Here is a 22921-nt window from a genome sequence, read left to right on the forward strand (position 1 = left end):
AAACTCGCCAATGCTTTTAGACTCTCACTTCTTTTTAGACACAATTATTTTTGGTAAAAAGTGTTACTAACAAGATTGTTTATAAACTAATCAAGGAAAATATTGAACAACCAAATGTCTAGATATATATGGCAAGCTTCTTGTGTAAATATTCCATATCAGTCATAGTGTTGTAGTAAAACATTTACGTGTTCAATATGTTGCCACTAGTTCACAAATACTATTATTAGAGACATTTTCCAATTAGTTACACTTTTAGCCAACTAATAGGCAAAATTTTCCACTAATAGAGCAAAAATGTTACATTTTGACAAACTATTTAACAACTGTCAGTCTATTCAATTACTGTTGTACTAATTTACTGCCAACTAGTCGACATGTTAGGGCTTTTGCTAGTATGACTAGCAATCAATCTGCTCAAGTCGTCAACTAGTTTCTCAAAAAGCTTACTAGTTAGCTGTTTTGCTTTACAAATGAGATACTTTGGTTTACTGGGACTTCTGGTTCTACTTGTAATTGCGGTCTGAAGGTAGTACAAGAAAATATTGCACCAAGTTGAACAAATGTATGATTGGAAGACATCTGAGCACATTCAGCAGGCAGAAATAACTGGATCTCAAGGAGGTTAAATATTTACACAAATTGCTTGCCATACATGGGAGAACTTTGCATCCACTGCAACTACTGCATTTCCAACCTCTCCCTCTACTGATCACACTGACAAATGTGAGGCACACAGTAAGAGCTGTGTCAATGTTTTCAGCCGTTCTTTTCATGTGTGGCCAGAGTGAAAACTATCAACGTGGACGAGTTTTACAACAGCTGATGCATGCACTGCAGCAGAGGAAGCAGGCAGTGCAAAGAGTGAGCAGTCAGCATGCGGCGCAGCAAGTCTTTGATCAGGTTTAACTGGCAAGTCATGTCTTTGACATCTAAAGGGGAGGCTGAGAGGGTTTGAAGGGAACAACAAGAGAAAGAGAAGGAGAGAGGGAAACAGGGTGCCTCCGCTCAGGGAAACAGAAGAGGAGGGGTGGGAGGACAAGAGCAGGGAACGGTGAGGATTCATGCTGTGTTAGCATCCCCTCAGCAACTCCATCAATACTGCATACAGCTGAGAAACTGGCAAAGGTCCTCCGTGCTGCATTTTCAGGTTCGGCCAGAGAAAGAGAGCGACTCCCACGACCGGTCAGCTCAGTCTGCTGCTGGAGGGGTGCGCCTTGTTGTATACACATACAAAACATTCTCTGACACACTCTCTCTGGAACCTCTGCTGCATCAAGAAGCAGAGGAGGGACAGTCGACCTGGGAATACTACAGAGGAGAGAGTTATCACCGGAGAGGGACAGCTAGGAAACTCTTGCTGCCATGCCCTGCATCGGAGGCTGAGCTGTGGGATAGTTTGACAGGACCTCAGTGCACCTGCTCCATGCACACTGGTAAGCTGATTTATTCCTCTTACAGTCAGAGAAATGTAGCCCAGCTTGTTTTCTTCTTCTCCTGTTATTTTGAGATGTTGTTTGAATAACTGGAAAAATGTGTTAATTCATCTTTCTCCATTGCTTCATTCAGAGTAAATATTGTTTATTTATTTGTCTGGGACTCAGTACTTTCCACCCCCTGGAGTCACAAGCACAGTGTGGCCACAATTTGTCAGCTGAAATCACATAACAGAATATGGTCAGTTCTCATCACTTTTGTTAAACAATAAATAATAGTTACTAGTTCGAAGACGCAGATAGAGCCAGTGAATGTCTCTCAGAACATCAAAAATGGTGAATATCTTTGTGAGTTGCTGCAGAAGAATTGCAGGTATTTAAATTTGTGCTTTCGCTGAAACTGGGAAGTAGAAAACTGTTACGTGGAAGCACAGCTCCCCTGCAGGGGTGCACACCCCTTTTATAAAGCTCAGTTTTAGTTTTCCATGACATCATGGAGAGGTTATCGCTCAAAGCGGCGGCAAAGTGACCTGAAACAATTCGCTTGTGCCTTTGTCCTGCAGCTGTGGCTTTAGGGAATTTAATGCCATATTCAGACACCTAGGGTTACATTTACGCATTTTAAAATTATGTTAATATTACTGCATAAATAACAGAAACAATTGAATGATATGTTTTTTTAATTCCACGTGGCAACTAAAGTGGTGCATTGTTACAACTCAGAGTTTGTTTTTGAATTCCTTTCAAAGCTTAACTGTGACCTTGGTAATCTGGTGAAAATATGGCTCACACCTCGGCATCACATTTCATCTTTGTTCAGTTATTTTCAGCAAGAAGTGCAGGCAAACATTTTGTTGGAGTCATTTAACAACAAGGAACAAACATTAATGCTTTAGAAGAGTAATTAATTAGCTTGATACCTTATACAGCAAACATTGTCTTATTGATAGAGTAGCCAAAGCGAGTAAAAACACATCTTGTTGTGTCATTTTGTTGTATCTTTGCTTCAGGTGGGATTTATTCAGAAAAGCTCTGTTGCTCCCATCACCTTCCACTATGATCAAGCAAAGATGCCAGAACTTTACCACCAACAAACCCAAAGTTAAAAACTCTCAGTTTGGTTGATTTTGAAAGTTTCACTAAGCCGACAACACAAAAAATATACTTGCACCTGGTAAAACTCAACAACTTCTTTACTCAACCTGAGGATAATTCCCAAGGCTTATCTTGTTGCTCCCAAGCCAGTCTGTGAGAGACAGGTGTGGCCAAATAAGGTGTTTGAAATGTTTGTCTTTTATTCAGATCAGGACCAGAGGATCTGTTTAGTTAAGTGTGAAGATAGTGAATAAAAACAGATATATTTGCTTGTTACAAACTAATTCTTCCCTTCATTTACTCATTTGACTTAATTTAGATGTTACTGACATGTTTGTGGTTCCATAACCGTTACATACAATGATTTCCAAAAAATTTAATTTGGATGTACATTTATACATCCTCAATATAGTTAATTAGAATCGTATGCTAACCCATAGTGTACATCAGTATAAAAAAACACTCCGGAAACACAGTAGTGGCTGCAACACGCCCTAAGACTACTTTTCTTTAAGAAGAAAGTATGTGTTTTTATGATGAAGAGTAGATATTTAATCCTTTGGAATCACAGTGAATCCTAGAAACCACCCAAATTCCTTGAAAAATAAATTAAAGTTTTAGACTCTGTACACCAGCAATAAATTAGGCATAATAATCTGTTAGGTGATAAAGACTTTGAACAAACATTGCCCTCTTGAATAGACTTTGAGAAATTCTGTAAGCTAGAGTGGGCAATTTTTTTTTTTTACCAAGTCACGTTGTGGTATTTGGTACTTTGACAAAGCTTTATTTTTTTTGTGTGAACTTGTGTAAGCAGGATTTGTTTTTGTATACTTTGCTTTCCTAACAACTATGTATGCTTCAAGCAATTTTTACATTCTAAATGCAAAAGAAACTTGATTTAAATGAATTATTGTCGTCTCATTTGTTTCCATCATCAAATGTGGGCATTTTTGAATTACACAGCAACTCTGGTAAAAAACACAAAGTATCTTATAACAGCGAAGTGAACAAAACGTCATTCGTTTCTACCAGTCCAAACTGACAGGCCTGCCAGTGAGATTTAATGAAAACAACCAGCAGCCATTTCATGTAATAGACCAGCACAAAGTAGCACATAATTGCAAAGTGAAAGGAACATATTTTTAAATATAATTTAGAAATAAAAATCTGAATGTTGTGACTTTCATTAATATTTGTCCACTTTACTCTGAAGCCTCTAAATCCTGTATAATCTGGTGCAACCATTTGCCTTCAAAAATGACCTAATTTAGAGCTAGAATTAGGATTGGGTTATAAGATGATATCCTAAGCCTAGCACATCTCATAGAGCATGTTTTAATTAATCATCTGAAAATGCAAAGAGTATTGCATACTGCAAACCTATGTCAGTTCACCTCAACTAAAAGATGGAGTAAGTAAAGTTTTAATCAGAAAATCAGCCAAGAGGCCCATACTAACTTGTGGGGAGCTGCAGGGATCAACAGCTCAGGTGGGAGAATCTCTTGATGGGGCAACTACAGTGCCCTGCATAAATCTGGCTTTTATGTAAGAGTTGTAAGTAGAAAATCATAGTTGTAAAAATGACTGACACTTCCCTGAACACCAGGGTGAGACATGGTGGTGGCAACATCATACAGCTGAGTTGTTTTTCTTCATTAGGGACAGGCACGCCGGTGAGAGTTGATGGTAATATGAAAAATGAAAGAAAAACTGTTTCAGCAGAAAAAGACTGAAGATTCAGATAATGGTTAATCAACGATTTTAACAAGCAGAACAAGCGACAGTAGATCTGCAGCTCTTTGCAAAGGTTTTTGCTGCTCTTTGCAGCAAAAAGTTGTTTTCTCACAGTGTTGACACGCGAGAGCTCAAGACAAATTCCTGCCACACTTTTTAGATTTAAATCCCTCCTTCATTCTCCTTCAGCTTCACATTTATTTGCTTCTCTGCATTGTTTTATCAATTGCAACAAGATATGTTGAGGCCTTTGATTGTAGTGTAACATCAGGGTGAAAAATTACAAATTCTGTTATTAAATGTCACATTTTGTTACATGTGAAGTTTAAAATCAGTCCTCGGTGATATTTACCCTTGCAATCAGTTTGAGATTTTGTGACATTCTTCTTTGTAGTGTGATACCATCACTGATTGCAAATCCCTATGCGAACTCCGACTTTGGCTCTGACTGATGGAAGTGACCTTTAGGTGGAGCGTAGACCTTCCAGCTTTTCAGCGTTCATTAACAAGCGGGGCCTCCCCACCTCCGAGCGGGAGCTGCGTTTTGCTAATTCTCCCCTGCAATATAATTCCAGTAACAGGTAATACAGTCGTAGTGAAACTGACAGCTTGTTTGCTAGCAGGATTACTAGCACTGCTCGGGGACAGGCCCAACAGCGATAGAACGGGATCTGCGTCATATGTTGTGGCGACCAAATCTGCTTAACCTACTTTGGTTTTTGCACAAAATATCTTGCGTTTCTTGGAAGTCCAGTGTGAAATAGCTCTCGGCTTTCCAGTGCTATTCATCAAAATTTCAGTTGTGACAAATAATTAAAGCGCAACATGCGAGAGGCAAGTTTTTCCATGCAGTGTCTCACTTGGGGAAGGGCTTTGAGCAAGTGAAATCTGCAACATGGGTGATGGCTCTCTGGAGGAAAGTTCAGATATGTGGAGGAGTTTATGCAGGAATGCTGAAAAAGAAGCTTAACTCCATCTGCAGGACACTAAATGTGACTTGTCATATTTATTACAAGAAATAAACTTTACCACTTCATAAATCACTGGTTGTTTTCTCAGTCTTTCTGCAAGGCAATTGAATGTGCATGTGATCTACTGTACATATTTAACACCATGGACATGACAGCAAAGTCAGCCTCAGCAGTGTTCCTTCAGGCTTATTACACTTTAATACAACATAAATGATGAGGCACTATTAACTTGAAGTCAAATAATTGAAGTTGCAGTTTAAAATTTTACAAATGTCAGGAATTTCTAGGCTTCTTTGTCAGGTTTTCATTAGAACATATTCAAATATTATTTTATGTTATAGGGCAGAAACCTGTGTTTATTCTTTCAAGTTGTGTTATACTTATGTAATTTCTGAAGGACTAATTTCTTTGCTACAAAATGGCATCTTGTTGTGAGAAAAAGAGAGAAGTAAAGTGTAAACACTTAAGCAACCAGATTTAGCACATTTAGATGTGCTCAGAATATCAAGCAGTCTCTGTGCTTGTAAAGGATAATTGGTTGATGGATTGCAGCAAATTGAGTGATGCATCTGTCATTGTATGTGTTCAGATTCATGGCACTGAGCACCACATGTGTAACGTACCACATCATAGGTGAGACAGCAGAGTTGGCAGAAATGTGAAGTTTGGCAGCAAAACAAGACAAGGGGGAGCTTTGAAACTCAAGGGGCCTCTGGTTCCCTTGAAAACACTGTCTGACAGGAAAGTTTATAGGCGCTGGAGTGGGGTTAATATTTAACAAGTTCCCATGCAAAATGCATGAACAAAGGTAGCAACGTGTGTGAAAATGTTCCTAATTAACAAAATTACTTCCTTTTGACAAGCATTTACATTTTACGTACACACACACACACCCCGGTTGGAGTAGAATAATTATTATGCACAGCTGTCCTTATAGAACTAAGAAACCAAAATTGAAAGTTTATGTCATAAATGCTGATTGTTAAATTGAGATAATTGAAAGCATTTTTTCCCTGCTTAGAGTAAATAACTTGTTTTATTTTAAAATAGTTGGTTTGAACCTTGTAAAGCTGATAGGTTTTCATAGCTGTGAGCCGTATCATTTTCATGTCTTTTTTTTCCTTTTTTCACAGATTATATAGAAGAGCTGGTGTGTGCAATGGCTATCTTCGACTTGCAGGGTTTCATGCCACCCGTTCTGCATCACTTTCCTCTCTTTGCTGCACAGTCAGGTCCGACGATCTGACCACACCTCTCCTTCCTCCCCCCAATCCCTCCCTCTCGTCCTCCCCCCTTTTTTTTTGGTGTCCATCTTTCCTGGGCCCACCATGGGAGGATGCTTCTCCAAACCCAAAGCAGGTAAGAAAGATGCTATCCAAACTCATGTCCTGAAGGAGATTTAGAGTCCAGGTTCAGAAGTTTACTTATGATTACCTGAAATATGGTTTAATTAGCTTTTAAACTCTGTGATCTGGGTGAAAACATTTTGGTTGTCCCTAAATCTTCTCAATTCTCAAATAATTTTGTCCCATTCCTCCTGAAAGAACTGGTGTAAGGCTGCCTTGCTCTTATATGCATTTCTAAAACCTAATTTTCTATTGGACTGAGATCAGGGCTTTTGTGACTAACACTTGAAAATATTGACTCTGTTATCTTTAAGCTAATTTGTAGCATATTTGGGTGTATGCTTTGGATCGATCATTGTCCATTTGTCCTCAAGTTTTAATTTCCTGTTTGATGTCTCAAGATGTTGCTTCAATTGTTCCACATAATGTTCTTTCCTCATTTTTGGGACGTGCACCAGTCCCTCCTGCATCAAAACACCTTCACAAGATGCTGCCACCTCTGTACTTCACAGTTGGGATGTACTGTATGTTCAGGTATAAAACTAATCAGAATAGCCAAACATATCAATGTGACCAAAGGACGTGTCTGCCAAAAAGTTAGGTCTCTAAAAATGGCTTATTATTATTATAAAGACATTTATTTTTCTTGTTTTCAGAGGCTTCAGGAAACACAAACTAGATGTAGAATAAATTAAACTGTTCGGTTTGAATAATTTTCTGGCCGCCTCCAAATTCTGCTGTGCACATGATCTCAGCCTCCTGTGTTCGCAGCACAATGTTTTGTGTGGGAGGAAACTAAAAGCTCTCTGTGGCATCTTCATCAAAAGAGGATTACATACTGAGACTCAAATATATCCTGAACAGAACATGTTTTCATGTCTCTTGTTTGATATGCATCATACGGTGGAGAGAAGGAGGACGAGGGGAACAAAGACGTGCTCTTCGAATGTAAATTAAAGACTCAAGATTTTTGAATTTGGATTATGTTAATAATTTCAACAGTTAATAGCCTACCATCAGCAAATATCTTTCCAGTTTTTTGTATAAATCCAGGCTAGTTGATCCAGAAGTCATGAGCTAACAGCTAGTCAAGTGAGGCCAAGACCAAAGTGAACTTCAAACATTAAAAACAAATGAGTGTAAAAAGCAAAAACACAGTAGTTTAGACTTCTAATTTTACTGCAGTTATTCATTTGTCTACTTTATTTGAGTCAGTAACTGTTTAAAAAAAAAAAAAAAAATAAGAAATATTGTAAGACTTCAATCTTTATGATTGGATTAGCCAGAGTAGGTTGTCTGTATTGGGGCTGAATGTATGAAGATGAGGCGGATGGAGCTGCAGTAGTTGGATCATGGATGGAGGTGGAGAGAAGCATTGATGGCGCCAGCGTTTAGCCAAAAAGGACAACCTTATGATTTAACTGTACGTCTATGTCCCGACCCTCATCTATGTTCATAGATAATTACTAAAAGACATCCGGGTCAGCCTCCAGCTGTCTACTGAGAGGAGCTCAAAGCTGTTGCTCCTTTGCGTTGAAGGGGGTCAGTTGAGGTCAGGATGTCTTCTGGGTTAAATTCCCCCACCCACTCTGGAGGTTTTCCAGGCACTTCCTACTATGAGGAACTCCTGAGCCAAAAGCAAACAAACTCAATAATAAATTCAATACAAATTTCTGTGATGCACGAGGGAAATTTTGAACTGAAAAAGTCCCTGAAGTCATACGTCTCACAAGCCCTGACCTATGTCTATATATATATGCACTCATTCCACAAATTTACTTTTAATTTTGGTGTTTTAAAGATTTATCTGAACTACTCATTGCAAGTGCAATGTTTTTTAGAAACATGTGTTGGATGCACAAGTCTACATTTACTGTGGATTTTCTCTAATCCACACAGCATCAGATATCACAGGGCAGATATTATAAAATGATGCAGACTAAAATATGCCCAGTGACCCTATCAGTAAGCTCAAAAGAGTTTTATTGCCATCAACAAACTTCTTTTCATAATTCTGACTGGATGTCTCACCCCTGTTCTTGGTAGAATTGACTAAGGTCATTTAAACTGGTCAGTCTCCTGGGATATATTCTGCTTTTAAACACAATATTTTAATTTAAATAGGGCTAGGACCGCGTCAGAGCTTTGTTTTTTCAGTTTATTTCATTACAAAACTACTTCAATGAGTGCTTGGGATCATTGTGCTGTTAGAAAACCCCACATTTGAGAAAAGGCCAAGGAAACTAAAGGTGCTGTTTTACTTAAATACGATCTTTGCAGGCGTATCTCTGGCCATGTGAGTCCGTGTTGTTAAACTGGCTTCAGTGTGGACAGTGCTGGTCCAGCATCTTACAATACATGCTAGGCTAGCACGTTGGTGCCATCTGAGTCGTTCCTAAACATCCTCACCCGTTTTCTTCCATCGGTTTTGGCCTTCCTTCAGATCCTACACCAATTTACAGTTGTTTGAATTGATCATGTCGGAATCTGCAGCATTTTAGAAAAACGCCCTAACGTGTTTTCTAAGTTTTGTAAATCCACATTTCCCCTTCCTAGAATGTCTTGGGAGTTTTTAGTATTTTGAGAGTTGATCTATCCAATGATGGGAGTCACAGAGAAAGTAGCAGCAGCAGCAGCTATAGTCAGGATCATTAGGAAGACACTAATAGACTTTGGTCTTGTCATATGCATTGATTGTCGGACAGGCTGGTCAGAGAAAACCTAGAAAATTGTTCACTTTTGGCATCTAAAGCTCATTGAAGTTGTTTGTTGTACAACTATCATCATCTCCGCCTATGATGTTTTCATGTCAGCTGCTCACTGTTGAGGTGAGAAAGTTTCAGATATGCAGCAAGTGCTGTTTAAATGCCTTTATTGGAGGGTAAATGGTTCTAACATGGGCTGCATGAGGAATGGAGGACTTTAAAGATGTGGCTCTGTACCAACTCATTTGCATGAAAATATGCTGAAAACTTGCTGATACAGTGAAGTCACACAGCAGCAAATAAACATCCTGTGTTTTTTTCATGTCTGTTTCACTTCTTTACACAATGCACAGCAAGTAAATGACAGCTGCATTCAAAGCACTTTGAAAACATATTCACAATCACATACACTATTCAGAAGTCGAGAGCTAAGAGTCGTTGCATTACAGTAGCGTCTGGAGATTCTCCTCATAGGCACATAACAGTCTCCCCTTCTCCTCCACTTGTGCAATTGCTCTCACTATTACGATTTTCCATTGATTTTAATTAAGACTTGCTCAGCAGGAGAAAATTCCAGGCAGATTACTGTGTAAGAACCGGAATGATCAGCACATTTTTCCAGCCAAACAGATAAAGCCTGCTGCAGTGAAGCTGGAGTTACACAGCGCCTTCTCCACATACACAATCTTGGAGCCGACGGCGGCGCATTGTTCCAAAGAAACTGAATCCATACATGACAAAAATGTTTGTGTTTGTATGGATTTTGTTTTCTTTTATTGTAATATTTTTTTCTTTTTCTTTTTATCAACTTATTTTATTATCGTTTTTGCACAGCACTTCGGTGCAGTTTTAAACCTGTTTTTAAAGTGCTATATAAATAAATTTGACATTGATGTTGGTGATCTATTACTGTTAAATTTCAAATGGGTAAGGTTATTTTCATCAAATACAATAATGAAAGTTATGTTTATTATTTGCTTGTTGATCTGAAACATGTGTGACTCAAAAGCAAAAACAAAAAAAGGTGAGGAGGGCAATACATTTTCAAAGCACATTGATTCATGATTTTGTTTATGATCAAGAGCATGAGTGGCAAAATTACTAATTCTCTAAATGATAGAAAAAGGCAAAGGGAGCCCAGAAATAGAATGAAAAAGGATATTTTTGAAAATCTATTTCTTTCCTGAACACTGCTTTCATTTGTCCAAGTTGTGGAGACGTCTATGTCAATGTGATCCAAAGTTGTAAACAATTCTCTTTTCCTAAAGGAAAAACACTCCCATAACATACTGGTGTGAAAGCAAAAGAAAAAATGGGGCAAAAAAAAAACTGTATTAAAAGTGTAGTGCTTTAAGGAAAGCTAACACTAGCAATCAGCCAACATTAAGATGTTTATTTGTTAATAGTTTCAGTCTATTTCTATCTGAAATCATTTGGTCACTGATATTAACTGTGGCATAGTAGTGACTGCTCTGTACACATTTATTTATTCGGTTTCTAAGAACCACATGTCTGTGTTGTGTAGTTGAAGTCAAAGTGGAGCTCTCTCTCCTGGAAAAAGAAAAAGAAGTGGACGGCCTGTCCCCTAATGGCAAAGCGAGCCCCTTCGCTGACTGCAGACTGAATGGGGCCCTGGCACACAGCTCTGACGAAGACTCCATGCTGCTGCCGCTCAACCACAACTCCCGGGATTATGTGGAGGCCTCTGTGTGTCATGTTAAAGACCTGGAAAATGGACAGTAAGGAAAAAGGAATCATATATTTACTTAATATTTTTTACAAGAAGCAGATTATTCTGCTTTCTGTCACTCCTGCATCCCCTGCAACTTAAAAATTTTATTATGCTAGACATTGTCTTTTATTAAAATATACAGTATGTGATACAGCAAAACAAAGTATTCTTTACTTTTTAAGAGGAAGGAAAAACATACCTGGTTTTCAGTTTTGTTTTGACAAATCAGAAGAATATGTGGCATGTCGTGTTATTCAACCTTTCGCTTCAATTCAAGTCTTTTAAAGAACATCTTTACCAGCTTTGCACACGTACTCACTGGATGTTTTGCTCATTCTTTATTGTAAGGCAGCTTAAGATCACTGAGACTGCACTTTGACTAGGACACGTTGAGCTAAACCATGTCATTGTGGCTCAGGCTGACTTGAAAATCAAGTGTTTACAGCTTCTAATGCAGGTTTCCTTACAGAATGTCCCTGTGTTTATAAGACAAGCATAGTGTTATGCTGCCACTTGCACGGTGTGCTCAGAGTGATCTACATCATTAGTTTTCCTTCACATATAGTGTGTTGCATGTCGGTCAAAAGTTTCAAGTTGGACTCTTCTGATCAGAATGTTGCAAAGTGGAAACTGAGCTTTTCAAAGCTTTCTTTCAACAGTGGCTTCTTCTTCCCACTCTTTCATGGAGTTGTGAGATATGTAATGGATCTTTGCAGCTAATCCATGGTTACAATGTGACTCTTGGCTCTTTTCATATTTTTAGGCAGTGGATATTTTCTTACTACCTAACCCTGATATAAACTTCTCCACAACTTTCTCCCTGACCCGTCTGCCGTCTTTTTTTCTTGATCTTCATGGTGCTGTTTGTCCACTAGTACTCCCTAACGGACCTAATGGCAACACAGGCTATTTAATGATTAAGGGATTCATGAAGGCTTTTATTTACTCTTTTATTCAGGAATATCACATCAATGTGAGGATATGCCAATAAAATACATTGAAGCTTGTTGTTGTAATGTGACTAATTGTGAAAAAAGTCTTAAATAAAGCTCTAATGGTGATTCTACCAAGGCTTTGATTGAGAATCTGTTCCCTGGAGCTCAGGCTGGACGTCAACAGCAAAAGTCTAATAGGTTGTTCTAGTTTCAGCTGGTTGATATGCTAACTTTACACATATGAATGAATCTACTTCTATATTAGGCTTGTGTTACCATCCAGAATCATTTAGTATTATTTAATGAGTTAGCTATGTCTAAGTTTAAGCCCTGAAGCAGGGAATAAATGGCAGCAAAGAAAATAGTGATGAATGATGAATAAAGGTATATAGAAAATACAGACTTTTTTATGCTAACAATATAAAAACCAGAAAACTAAATACAGGCTCAGATACTGTGAAACAACAAATGATTTTGCAAGGCACTGTAGCTGTTTTCAAATTATACATCATTTTGTTTTCCCCTTGAATTCATCGTTTGTTTTGTTTTTGCGCCTGGGACAGAATGCGGGAGGTCGATCTGGGATGTGGCAGAGCTTTGCTCATCAAACAACACGGGGAGTTTTCCGCCATGGCCCACAAGTGTCCGCACTACGGAGCACCACTGGTCAAAGGTCAGAGTTATGTTGATTATCATTGCAACTATTATTTTATATCACTGGGACATCTTTGACTTACTATCTCTCCTTGTAGGTGTCCTATCTAAAGGACATGTGCGCTGTCCCTGGCACGGCGCCTGTTTCAGCACAGCAACAGGAGACATAGAGGACTTCCCAGGTCTGGACAGTCTGCCTACCTTCCAGGTGACCTTCCCTGCTGCTGGTCCCTCGTAACACATTGTCTGCCTTATCAAAAAGTGAACACGTCGCTGATGTCTGTTTGCTCCAGGTCAGAGTTGAAAAGGACAAGGTGATAATTCGTGCAAACAAGCAGGTAAGAAACAAGCAAACAAAAAAAATATGGGAATATTTTATCTAAATCTTTTTCACATTTTGTCACATTACAACCACAGACTTCAGTGGATTTTATTGGAGTTTCTTGTCATGTATTATTAACAAACTGAGCAAAATTCTGAAATTGGAGAAGTATTGATGATTTCCAAAGATTTGTATAGATGTAAATCTTAAAAGTGTGGCATGGATTTGTGTTCATCTCCTCCAAGTTATCACTTCATAGAATCACTGCAGTTAGCGTATGTCTTTACCACTGTTGGACATCTGCAGTCTCAGGTAATTGCTTTGTCCGTTTTGGAAAATTGCTTTGACTCTAACTGGATGGAGAACAAAATTCAAGTAATGGCTTTACAGTTTGTATTGTCAGCTAAACTTTGACTAGACCATCCTAACACATGAACAAGCTTTCATCTAAACTATTCGGTTTTAGATCCGGCTGTTAGTTTAAGGTGGTTGATTATTTGCTGACAGTCCGTTGCAGCTTCTAATAAGTTTTCTTCCTGCTCTGTTTTTAGCTCTATCCTTCAGTCAACTCTGACAAGCTTGTGGCTTTCTTTCAGCAATAGCTTCACATTTCCATGAAGGTCATTTATGGACTGCAAAACTTATATCTTGTTGACAGATTTGTCCACTTGATTGGTGGATCTCTGCAGCTCCTAGATAGTTGGTATAGGCTTTGTTACTGCATCTAAGGCGTTAGTGCTCCCCATGCCTTGCCTGTCAGTTTAGTTAGATGTCCATGTCTTGGTTGGTTTGCAGCTGTACCATGCTCAGATGATAGATGAAGCGCCACTCTTTGAAGTTTTCAAAGCTCTGTACTTTGTTTTATAATTTGTCAAAATGTGAAAAAGTTCTGCAGGCACTGCTGGGTAAAGTTGAACAAAGCTGCTAATGAATCCATTAATCTTTAATACCATTTTAGGCACTTCAGTCACAAAAGAGATTGAAACCCATGTCCCGATGTTCGGCCGTCATCAACTCCAACACAGGTTTCAGCCATGTTCTCATCATTGGCTCAGGTTGGTGTAGGACACCGTTTTTAATGTGAAAAAAAAACCCAACACAATTTCCACAACCTTCTTCTTAAAAGACAGTAGTTTTTAGGGTTGAAATTTGTGACTTTGTTGCCAGGTCCAGCGAGCCTGGTGTGTGCAGAGACACTGAGGCAAGAAGGCTTCACAGATCGCATCGTCATGTGCACCATGGACAGACATCCTCCGTATGACAGGCCTAAACTGAGTAAGGTTTGTACACAGACTCCAGCCATATACACTGAGACGCAGCTCATTATGTCGGGAAGCTTACATAAGAGACTGCAGAGTTGCTGCTTTGGTCAGTGGCTCTTTAGGGAACAGCTACTCATTGTGCAGCAGCCAAGCTTAAGAAAGTTGAGAGTTGGACAGCTCTACAGAGCCTCAGGAAAGCAACCACCACAATCTTAAATGTCATTTATTAGGAATTTATTTGATGGATCAACACAACGTAGAGCTTAACTTTGAAGTGGCAGATGAGTTAATGGGAAGATGGATGGAGCAAAATAGGACAATGCTGGATAAAAATCTGTCTGCAGCTGCAAAGAGTTTGAAAATAAGGCAAAGGTTTACAGGCCAACAGGAAGACGGTGCTAAACCATCAACCAAAGCTACAAAACAATTATTTAGATTAAAATATATGCATATGTTAGAATAGATGAGCCAGTCAAAACTAAATTAAACTGAGAATATGTGGCAAGACTTGAAAATTGCTCATTTCCATCCAATCTTACTGTGATTGAGCTGTTTTACAAAGAACAATGAGCAAAAATTTTGGGATCTAAACCTGAAAAGGTGGGGTAAAATTGCAGTAAACTGTGGTTCTATAAACTTTTGACTCCAGGGTCTAAATAGTAATACACAGAACATTTGTCAGATCTGTAATTGTAAACACATTTCAGCCCATTTCATAATTATCCCACACCTTATTTTGGTGTAGTTTGTGGTTGTGAAACGTGACAAAATGTGAAGAAGTTCAAATGATGCAAGGCTTGGTATAGACTAAAGAAAAGAGCATTAATAATTTTTTTATTATGTCTGCAAATTATACTGATGATGGCTTAGAATACCATCACAATATAAAGTTTAAAATGATCTTTAAACAATTTTCAACAAGGTGAAATAGAAATGAGGTTTACGGTTTTTGTTCTGTGTTTGTAACTTTGTCTTCAGTCTTTAGAAAGCACAGCAGAGCAGCTGAGGTTACGCTCCATGGACTTCCTACAGGACCATGACATTGAGCTGCTCACAGAAAAAGAGGTGAGGGACTTTGGATTATGACAATTTATCTAAAAAAAAGAAAAGAAACTATTTTATATTTTAAGTTTGTTTAAGCAAAAAGTCTCCAACAATTGTTTTAGGTTGTAGCAGTGGATATTAAGACTCGATCTGTAACGTTTGAAGACGGCTTGAGGATGGAGTACAGGAAACTCTTTATTGCTTCAGGAAGCAAGTAAGAAAAATGATTAATTCTGTCTGAAACTCTTAATGCCTAATTTGATTTAATTGTTTTAAAGACCAAAACCGATGAGCTACAAGGGGAAAGACGTTAGGAATGTTTTCCATCTCCGGACACCTGAGGATGCTAACAGCATAGCGAGGCTTGCCAACAACAAGAACGCCGTGATTGTGGGAACATCTTTTGTTGGTGAGACAAAAACTCATATTTAACCATTTCAACAAAGTTCTTAGATTCAGGGGAAGGTTTTATAATAACATTTTAGTACAAAATCTTATTTTCTTTACCTTCTTATTGACTATAGAGTTTTAATTACCATCCCTTCTCCAAAACAGGTTGCACCCTACGATAGTCTGATTTTGCACAATATTTGCCTGTAGCACAAACCTTTTTCATGCTCAATTAAAGGAAATTCAAATAAAAAATGTATGTATAATGTTCAAAACAGCTCAGCATTGTTTTTTTATGCTTATGATGATACAACATGCCCAAAGCTCAAAAATAGGCTAAAACAGCCTGATAAAAAAATGTAAAAGTATTCAAAAAGATAATAGGTAATAAGTAAGTCACTTCATTGGACACTTCCAGTTGGTGTCATTACTTAAATATATTTTTAAAAAGCCAAGATAAAAAAGCTGAGTGAGAAAAACCCATCACTGACATTGCTCCTTTTTAAAATATATTTATTATTAATAGATTGTTGCTGTTTTGTGTGCACAAAAGTGTAGGTCTTGAAGAATTATAGTCTTTCTTTTCATCTAAGTATGTTGTTTTTAATAACTCTTTTGTATTTTTATTTGTTTGTAAATTTGACCTTACACACACAGCACAGTATATTATTCTTATTTTTCTGTTTTTATGTTCCTACCTTAGTGTGAATCGGCTGAGGAGAGATGATGATTTTAGCTTGTTTTGGGCATCTTGCAGTCACTGAGTCGACTGTCAACTCATCTGTAAAATCTGGATGAGATCAAAATATATTAATGTACAAGAATAACCCAGTCAAAGTCCAGGCTTGAATCCAAAGGCAGACTTGAAAAATTATTTTCACAAACACCATCCATCCAGTCTGTCTGAGCTTGAGCAATTTTACAAATTAGAATCTGCAACAATTTCAAAGTTGGCAAATCCATCATATATCCACACTAGAGCTAAGTCTGGTTAATCAAAGTATTTACTCCTGGGAGCCGAATACAAATGCAAATTCACTTTTCATGTTTTTATTAATTTAAAAAATGTTGAAACCCATGTATCTTTTTCTTCTACATCACAAGTAGGCTCTACTTTGAGTTGTTCTATAAAAAAACCTTAAGGTTGAAAAATACCAACTTAAAGTTGTTGTTTATAGGTTTATGACTTTGTCCACATTTTGTTTAAGGCGACAAAACGGATCAGTAGAGTGTGTAGTTTTGCTAGGCAGTGTAATTATTGTGCCCAGGGAATAAAACAGTGTGGTGGGACTCACAAGCAGCCGGTTTATGCTGGAGAGTGACTGGCGCTTTAAATTATGACAACGTTACTATTATTGGTTTATATGCAAAGTTAGAAAGATATATAAAAGTCGGACAGCAGGGGGCAGTGTGGTGCTTTCACAGATGCTGCAGCGGGAACACCTAAGTCCTCCCGGTCATGCTGGGAGTTATTTAGCACCAGACTAAACAATATTGAAGACTAAATACGGCCCTGTATAGAAAAATGCTTTTTTATGCACAAATATATAAAAAAAAAACACACTGATTGTGAGGCTTTCTCTTTGCCTCTAAATTCTCAAAGACCTTCCTCAAATAAAAGAATAGCTCCCATGAGTTTGCAGATATAATACAGAAAGCTTGTTGAAAGGATACACCTGCAGACGTCAGAGGGTGCAGAGGAGTAAGCAGTTCTCAATGTTCACTGTTTTAAGGTTGCAGCTGTTCTAATAAATGGAGAGGGATTTGCTTAGACAGATTAAAATAAATGCATGAAAGCATTTTCCACCTTAATGCCTTGTGTTTTGTTGTGCTGGCAGGTATGGAGGTGGCTGCAGCTCTGACTGACAAGGCCCACTCAGTGTCTGTCATCGGGATCGAGCCGGTCCCCTTCAAAACAGCTCTCGGGGAGAAAGTAGGGAAAGCCATAATGAAGGTAAAGGCTCCCTCCTGGGAATTTAAGCCCTTTGTGAACATGAAGCCCATCCACTGCACCATCATCAGTATTCTCCCCGAGAATATGCTGCTGGTTAAAATGCAAATCCCATTAGTTGTTTCTGCTGCTGGTCAATACTGCACCAGAAATTGGAGCAGCGATTGATCATTGAAAAGAAATGGAGGCTGCTGTAAAGTGTCCATGTTGTGGTTTCAGTGTAACTCTGAAGTGTCTTCATCTCTGCAGCTGTTTGAGACAAACAGGGTGAAGTTCTACATGCTGAACGAAGTGTCGGAGATGATTGGTCAACATGGACAGGTATTCAGAAAGTGAGAGAAATAGCAGGACATACTGCTCAGTCTCCTCCTCTGTAGAATATGAAAACCTTAAAATCTCAAGTATTTATTCATGTAACATGAAATAACATGTTACATGTTATCTATGTAACATGAAATAATTAAGTAAACACAAGTGCAGCAGTTACTTTTAACATCAAAATGAACCATTTTTCCCCTGTTTCACAGCTGAAGGAAGTTGTTCTGAAGAGTGGGAAAGTCCTGCGGGCAGATGTGTGCGTCATCGGAGCAGGTAGTAAATGTACTTTCTCTCTTTTCTCCTGCCAGCCTCCTTCATGTTAAGCCTATTGACATGTCTGCTTCTGCAGGGAGTGTTCCTGCAACAGGGTTTTTGAAACAGAGCGGCATCCACTTGGACTCAAAGGGCTTCATCACCGTGAACAAGGTGTGCTGCAATCCTCTGTGGTCTGAGTAAAAAGTCTACTTTTGTTGTGGGGTTTTTTTCACTAAAGTTTATCTCTGCTCTAGATGATGCAGACAAACGTTGACGGGGTGTTTGCTGGAGGAGACGTGGTCACGTTTCCTTTCCCACCTCGCAACAACAAGAAGGTGAACATCCCTCACTGGCAGATGGCTCATGTGCACGGTGAGCGGGTCAAAGCTCGATTCAGACTTGGGAAGCTGTGAAAGACGTGTGTAAGATTTATTTTATTTCTTTCATTGTCGCCGACAGGCAGGGTGGCAGCTCTCGGCATGATGGGCAGACTCTCTGAGTTCAAAACTGTGCCTTACTTCTGGTCGGCTATGTTTGGGAAGACCATTCGCTATGCAGGTGGGGGAGGGCGCCGTGGAGGATATTCCCTGACCTGGAGTATTTTGAAGAAAAATATAACTTCTAATGAGATTTCAAAGTTTGTTAAAGGGGAAAATTAAAAAAAGATAGACATTGGTGTCTTAACAGCTAGGTGTGAAACTGACTTACTCTTTTTTAGATTTTAGATATTTTCATTTCACAATTTGATTATTTCTTGTCATTTCTTCTACTTGACTTAGATGAAAGAAAACAATTATTAATCCACATTTATATTTTCTGAATAAGGAGGTGTATTAAAAGTGAATTAAATCACATTTTTAACATTTCTGCTGTACAAAACAAACAAACTAATTCATATCAATTTGTACTGAATCTAGTTAAGTCTAAATCAGTCTTATTAATTGTAATGTAAGTCAATTGGTCAGATTCACTTCAATACAGACCAGTTTAACCTAAAATCTAATACAGTCCAATCATCTGTCCTCCTGAGAGTATTTTTTCTTCCAAAATACATACAGTGCCTTTAGGAACATCCTCCCTGAAAAAGAAACACATCATAGCTATTAAGATAAAAAATTTAAACCAAAAACCAACATTTTGTGTGTCCTTTTCCATGTTTTGAGGTTATGGTGATGGATTTGATGATGTCATCATACAAGGAGATCTGGATGAATTACGATTTGTTGCTTTTTATACAAGGTAACTGTTGCATTTTTAAACTGTAAACTAACTAAGATATTTGGACTGTTTTACAATTGTTCATTTGCTCTGTTCCCATCTGAAGGAGCGAGGAGGTGGTTGCTGTCGCCAGCATGAACTATGACCCCATCGTATCTCGGGTGGCAGAGGTCTTGGGATCCGGAAAGACAATTAAAAAGCGAGACGTGGAGTAAGTCTCCGTTTGGGATTTTATACTCATTGCCGTTGGAGGTTATATTTTTAAAGTCTTGGAAAAAATTTAGTGGGTGTTTGAGTTTGGGACTTAAAAAAAAAAGTTCTAAATGTAAAACATGAAAACATAATTAGCTAATAAAAGCTGTGGTAGGTTTAGGTTTACATTATGATACAATCAAGCATATCGTTTAACACTAAAGTTCTTTTTTATAATATTTTTTAAAGAAATGTTTATCGTATCGATAAAATATAAAAAAAAATCCAGAAAGATTTTATACATTCTTACAATCATGAATCTCGCCTCAGTTGTTCAATTAATTTAAAGTTAAGATTTAATTTCAGTCAAGTGACTGCATTTTAGTTTGATCATCATTCATTTTTTGCATGAATGATGCCTTGGAGTTTCCTTGCAGAACTAAATATATACTCAGTCCTCCAATAAAACCCACTGAGACAAAATTGTTACATGTCATTTTGTAACTTTTCAGGATATGTACAACCTACAGAGTTGACTGGTCATGCAAAAGGATGCTGGCTGCTCGTGGCTTCCCCATCAGGCCACGGCACCCTGGGTGGTAAACCATACAGCCAATGTTAAAATTGGTCCCTGATGGCCACTGCTGGTTTATAGCCAGGGACTGGGGTCCTGCAACTTTTAGATATGTTCCTGGTCCAATATGTCTGAATCAAATGGCTAAATTACCTCCTCAGTTGTCAAGTTTTGCAGAGTCTTGCTAACGACCTCATTATTAGACTCAGGTGTCAGGTGCTATGTTGCTATTTATAGGAGTAGCAACAGTACATTAATACTTTTTGCATGTTAGTTGTATTGAGTCAATGCATGCTACTGTATTTCTAAAAGCTTGATACAAAAACCTTTGTGTTTCAAAAAGAAAAAATAGATAATGTCTTCAACAGTGACAGATGAGATGACATTGTTTCTTCATCAAATATGGCGGCTTATATGTCAGTGTTGGTCTATAAATGTCGCTGTCAAAATGTCCATTTTGTCTTGTCTTTTTGTTGTTCTACTGATCTTCATCTCTCTCATGTCTTTCAATTTTGTGTGCAAACAAAAACTGAAGGATGTTAGCGCAGCTTGGCAAGTATGGAAAAACATGAGCTAATCCTTTTTACTCACCACTTACATGCAGCTGTACCTTATCCCCCAGCTCAAAATGTGATAAAGCTCTTACCTGCAAGGATCTGATCACTGTTGCTGTGTTGCAGGACTGGAGACATATCTTGGCTGATTGACAAAGGCTCTCACTGACTCCACCTTTGAAGTTTCCTAAAGGACAGACCCAAAGTCCACTGGATACCCTCACATGGACACTTTGGTGCTGAGACCCTGAGCAGCTATCCTACTTCATTCACAGAAACACAGTGGACACGATTCTCTGTCTGTCGGAGGCTCACTCTCCTGAAGACGACAGTATAACATGTTTTGCTCCGGAGAGACACTTTAATGTGACAAACTGAACCACACAGGGCATGAACACACTGAATCACTGTGTCGGCAAATGTTTTTGTTCACAACAAAGCAATATTTCAGCCTTCGTGCTGCTGCAAGTTATATCTACCTGTACGTTTTGTTTATAAGAAGCCAGAGAAGGGCATGGGCATTTGTTTTGTATAAATACGACTGTACATAGTTATAATCCTGATTGCACTGTAACAACAAAAGAGAATACACTTCTGAGTGGAAAACAGATCGACTGTGCTCTCATACAGACCTTAGATCTGCATGGTAGAACTTACTGCAGTAAAAAATAAAATGACGAGTCCCAAACCAGAGAATATTAATACAGATGCATTAAAATAAACGCTTAAATCAGCAGCAGAACAAGTCCTCTTTAGACCAGCCTTGAGCTTTAACAAGCTCAGTTATATGCACATGCATTTAACTTGCAACGAGATAATGTACTTCTTTGTATATGTTGCCTTGCTAATAGAGTAAATACATTAAATTTTAATCATATTTCTAATTAAACTAATTATTAGTTTGTGCTTGCACAATAGAGTCACGTTTTTCAAAAAAATAAACAGCAATAGCTCATCTAAATGAAAACTAGCTGAATGTTTCTTTGTGACGTTTCCAGACTCCATAGGGACTTTATCTGTTACTAACTCAGGGAACTGAGGTTTGTGGCCCAGGCTGACTGCTCCCTTACAGTCGCTGTTGCTTTAATATTCTCCCCTGTGATCTCACTGCTTCCCCTCATTTTCCTTTAGTGATGCTTTGCAATGTGCTGAGAGGTGCAGAGCAGATGTCTGATAGCATACTGGTCTAATGAGGATCCATGTATACTTGATCCTTGACGCTTAAAGTCAACGAGGCAATTTGAATAGCATTGTTCTTCCTACAGAGATGCTGGAATGACATTTTTATAACTTAACTTTGAAATAAAAAGTGATCCAACAGTAAAGACCCACTGCTGCTGCTATGTTTATTTCAGTTTTAACACTTCTTTCCTGTGAACATCCTTGATTGGTGTTGGCTATTTTCTGCTGTTTTAAACCCAACATGGTAAAAAAAAATTTGTTGTCGGTGATGGTTCATAAAGAGGCCCAATCGAGTAATTGTTCCATACCTGCTTTTAAGTTTATTAGATTTTTTTTGTTCTATTTTGTTTAAAATAGTGCTGCATAGTGATGCAGTTGGTACCACTGTCGTCTTGCAGCAAGAAGGCCCTGAATTTCAATCCTGGTCTGAGTCCTCCCTGTGGATGTGTGGGTTCTCTAGCGTCCTCCTGTAGTCCAGATACATGAAGGTTGAGCTTTCCAAATGTTCCTTATGTGTGTGTGTGTGTGGTTGTTTGACCGTTGCGTCTCTGTGATGGATTAGGACCTGACCAGGGCGTATCATCGCCCACTGACTGCTGGAGAAAGGCACCACGACTCTGCAAGGATCAGTAGGTATAGTAGACAGACAGTTTAAATAAATTTTCTATATTCTGCTCATTGTTTACTTACAAGAGAATAGCATCACATTAGCAATATTATTTATTGTGATCGTAACATTAGTTATAGTAATATAAGCAACGTCTACCAGCAGGTTTCTTACAATTTACCACATTTTGTCAACTTACAAACAACTTGCATAAAGTAATGGATAATTGTGCATGATTTCATATTGTTTTACAAATAAAAAGCTAAAACCTTTGGTGTGGATTTGTCCTGTGTCAAACTGCAAACATGACTCCGTGCCCTCTCTTCCATAAAGAACAGATTTGTAAAACGCACTGAAGATACTGGTTGTAAAGTGACAAAATGTGGAAGTTCATAGAGATGTCCAAACCTCTTAGTCATGAGAGTGAACTGAACCATACTG

General features: G+C 38.3%; 1 protein-coding gene across 3 annotated transcripts; it reads left to right on the forward strand.

Moving 5' to 3' along the window:
* The first annotated feature begins 749 nt into the window (after positions 1-749).
* Positions 750-22647, forward strand: aifm3 (apoptosis inducing factor, mitochondria associated 3). 3 transcript variants are annotated; one of them, XR_002753554.1, is made up of 20 exons: positions 752-1436; positions 6373-6598; positions 10816-11029; positions 12521-12630; positions 12710-12819; positions 12905-12949; positions 13892-13988; positions 14101-14213; positions 15174-15260; positions 15362-15453; positions 15518-15648; positions 17468-17583; positions 17830-17901; positions 18108-18171; positions 18248-18324; positions 18408-18525; positions 18613-18711; positions 19317-19392; positions 19478-20693; positions 20818-22647. XR_002753554.1 is itself a non-coding variant. In XM_023343175.1 (20 exons), exons 2-20 carry the CDS (start codon positions 6568-6570, stop codon positions 20858-20860), a joined length of 1800 nt encoding a protein of 599 aa, XP_023198943.1. In that variant the 5' UTR covers positions 754-1436; positions 6373-6567; the 3' UTR covers positions 20861-22643. The 3 variants fall into 3 exon arrangements, 2 of the variants coding, with proteins under 2 accessions (XP_023198944.1, XP_023198943.1); XM_023343175.1 differs by having other exon boundaries at positions 754-1436; positions 19478-19582; positions 20818-22643; XM_023343176.1 differs by lacking the exons at positions 19317-19392; positions 19478-20693; positions 20818-22647 and having other exon boundaries at positions 750-1436; positions 18408-18488; positions 18613-18707.
* Positions 22648-22921: the final 274 nt, after the last annotated feature.

The sequence above is a fragment of the Xiphophorus maculatus genome, chromosome 12 (genome assembly GCF_002775205.1).
Source record: "Xiphophorus maculatus strain JP 163 A chromosome 12, X_maculatus-5.0-male, whole genome shotgun sequence".
NCBI classification, from domain to species: Eukaryota; Metazoa; Chordata; class Actinopteri; order Cyprinodontiformes; family Poeciliidae; genus Xiphophorus; species Xiphophorus maculatus.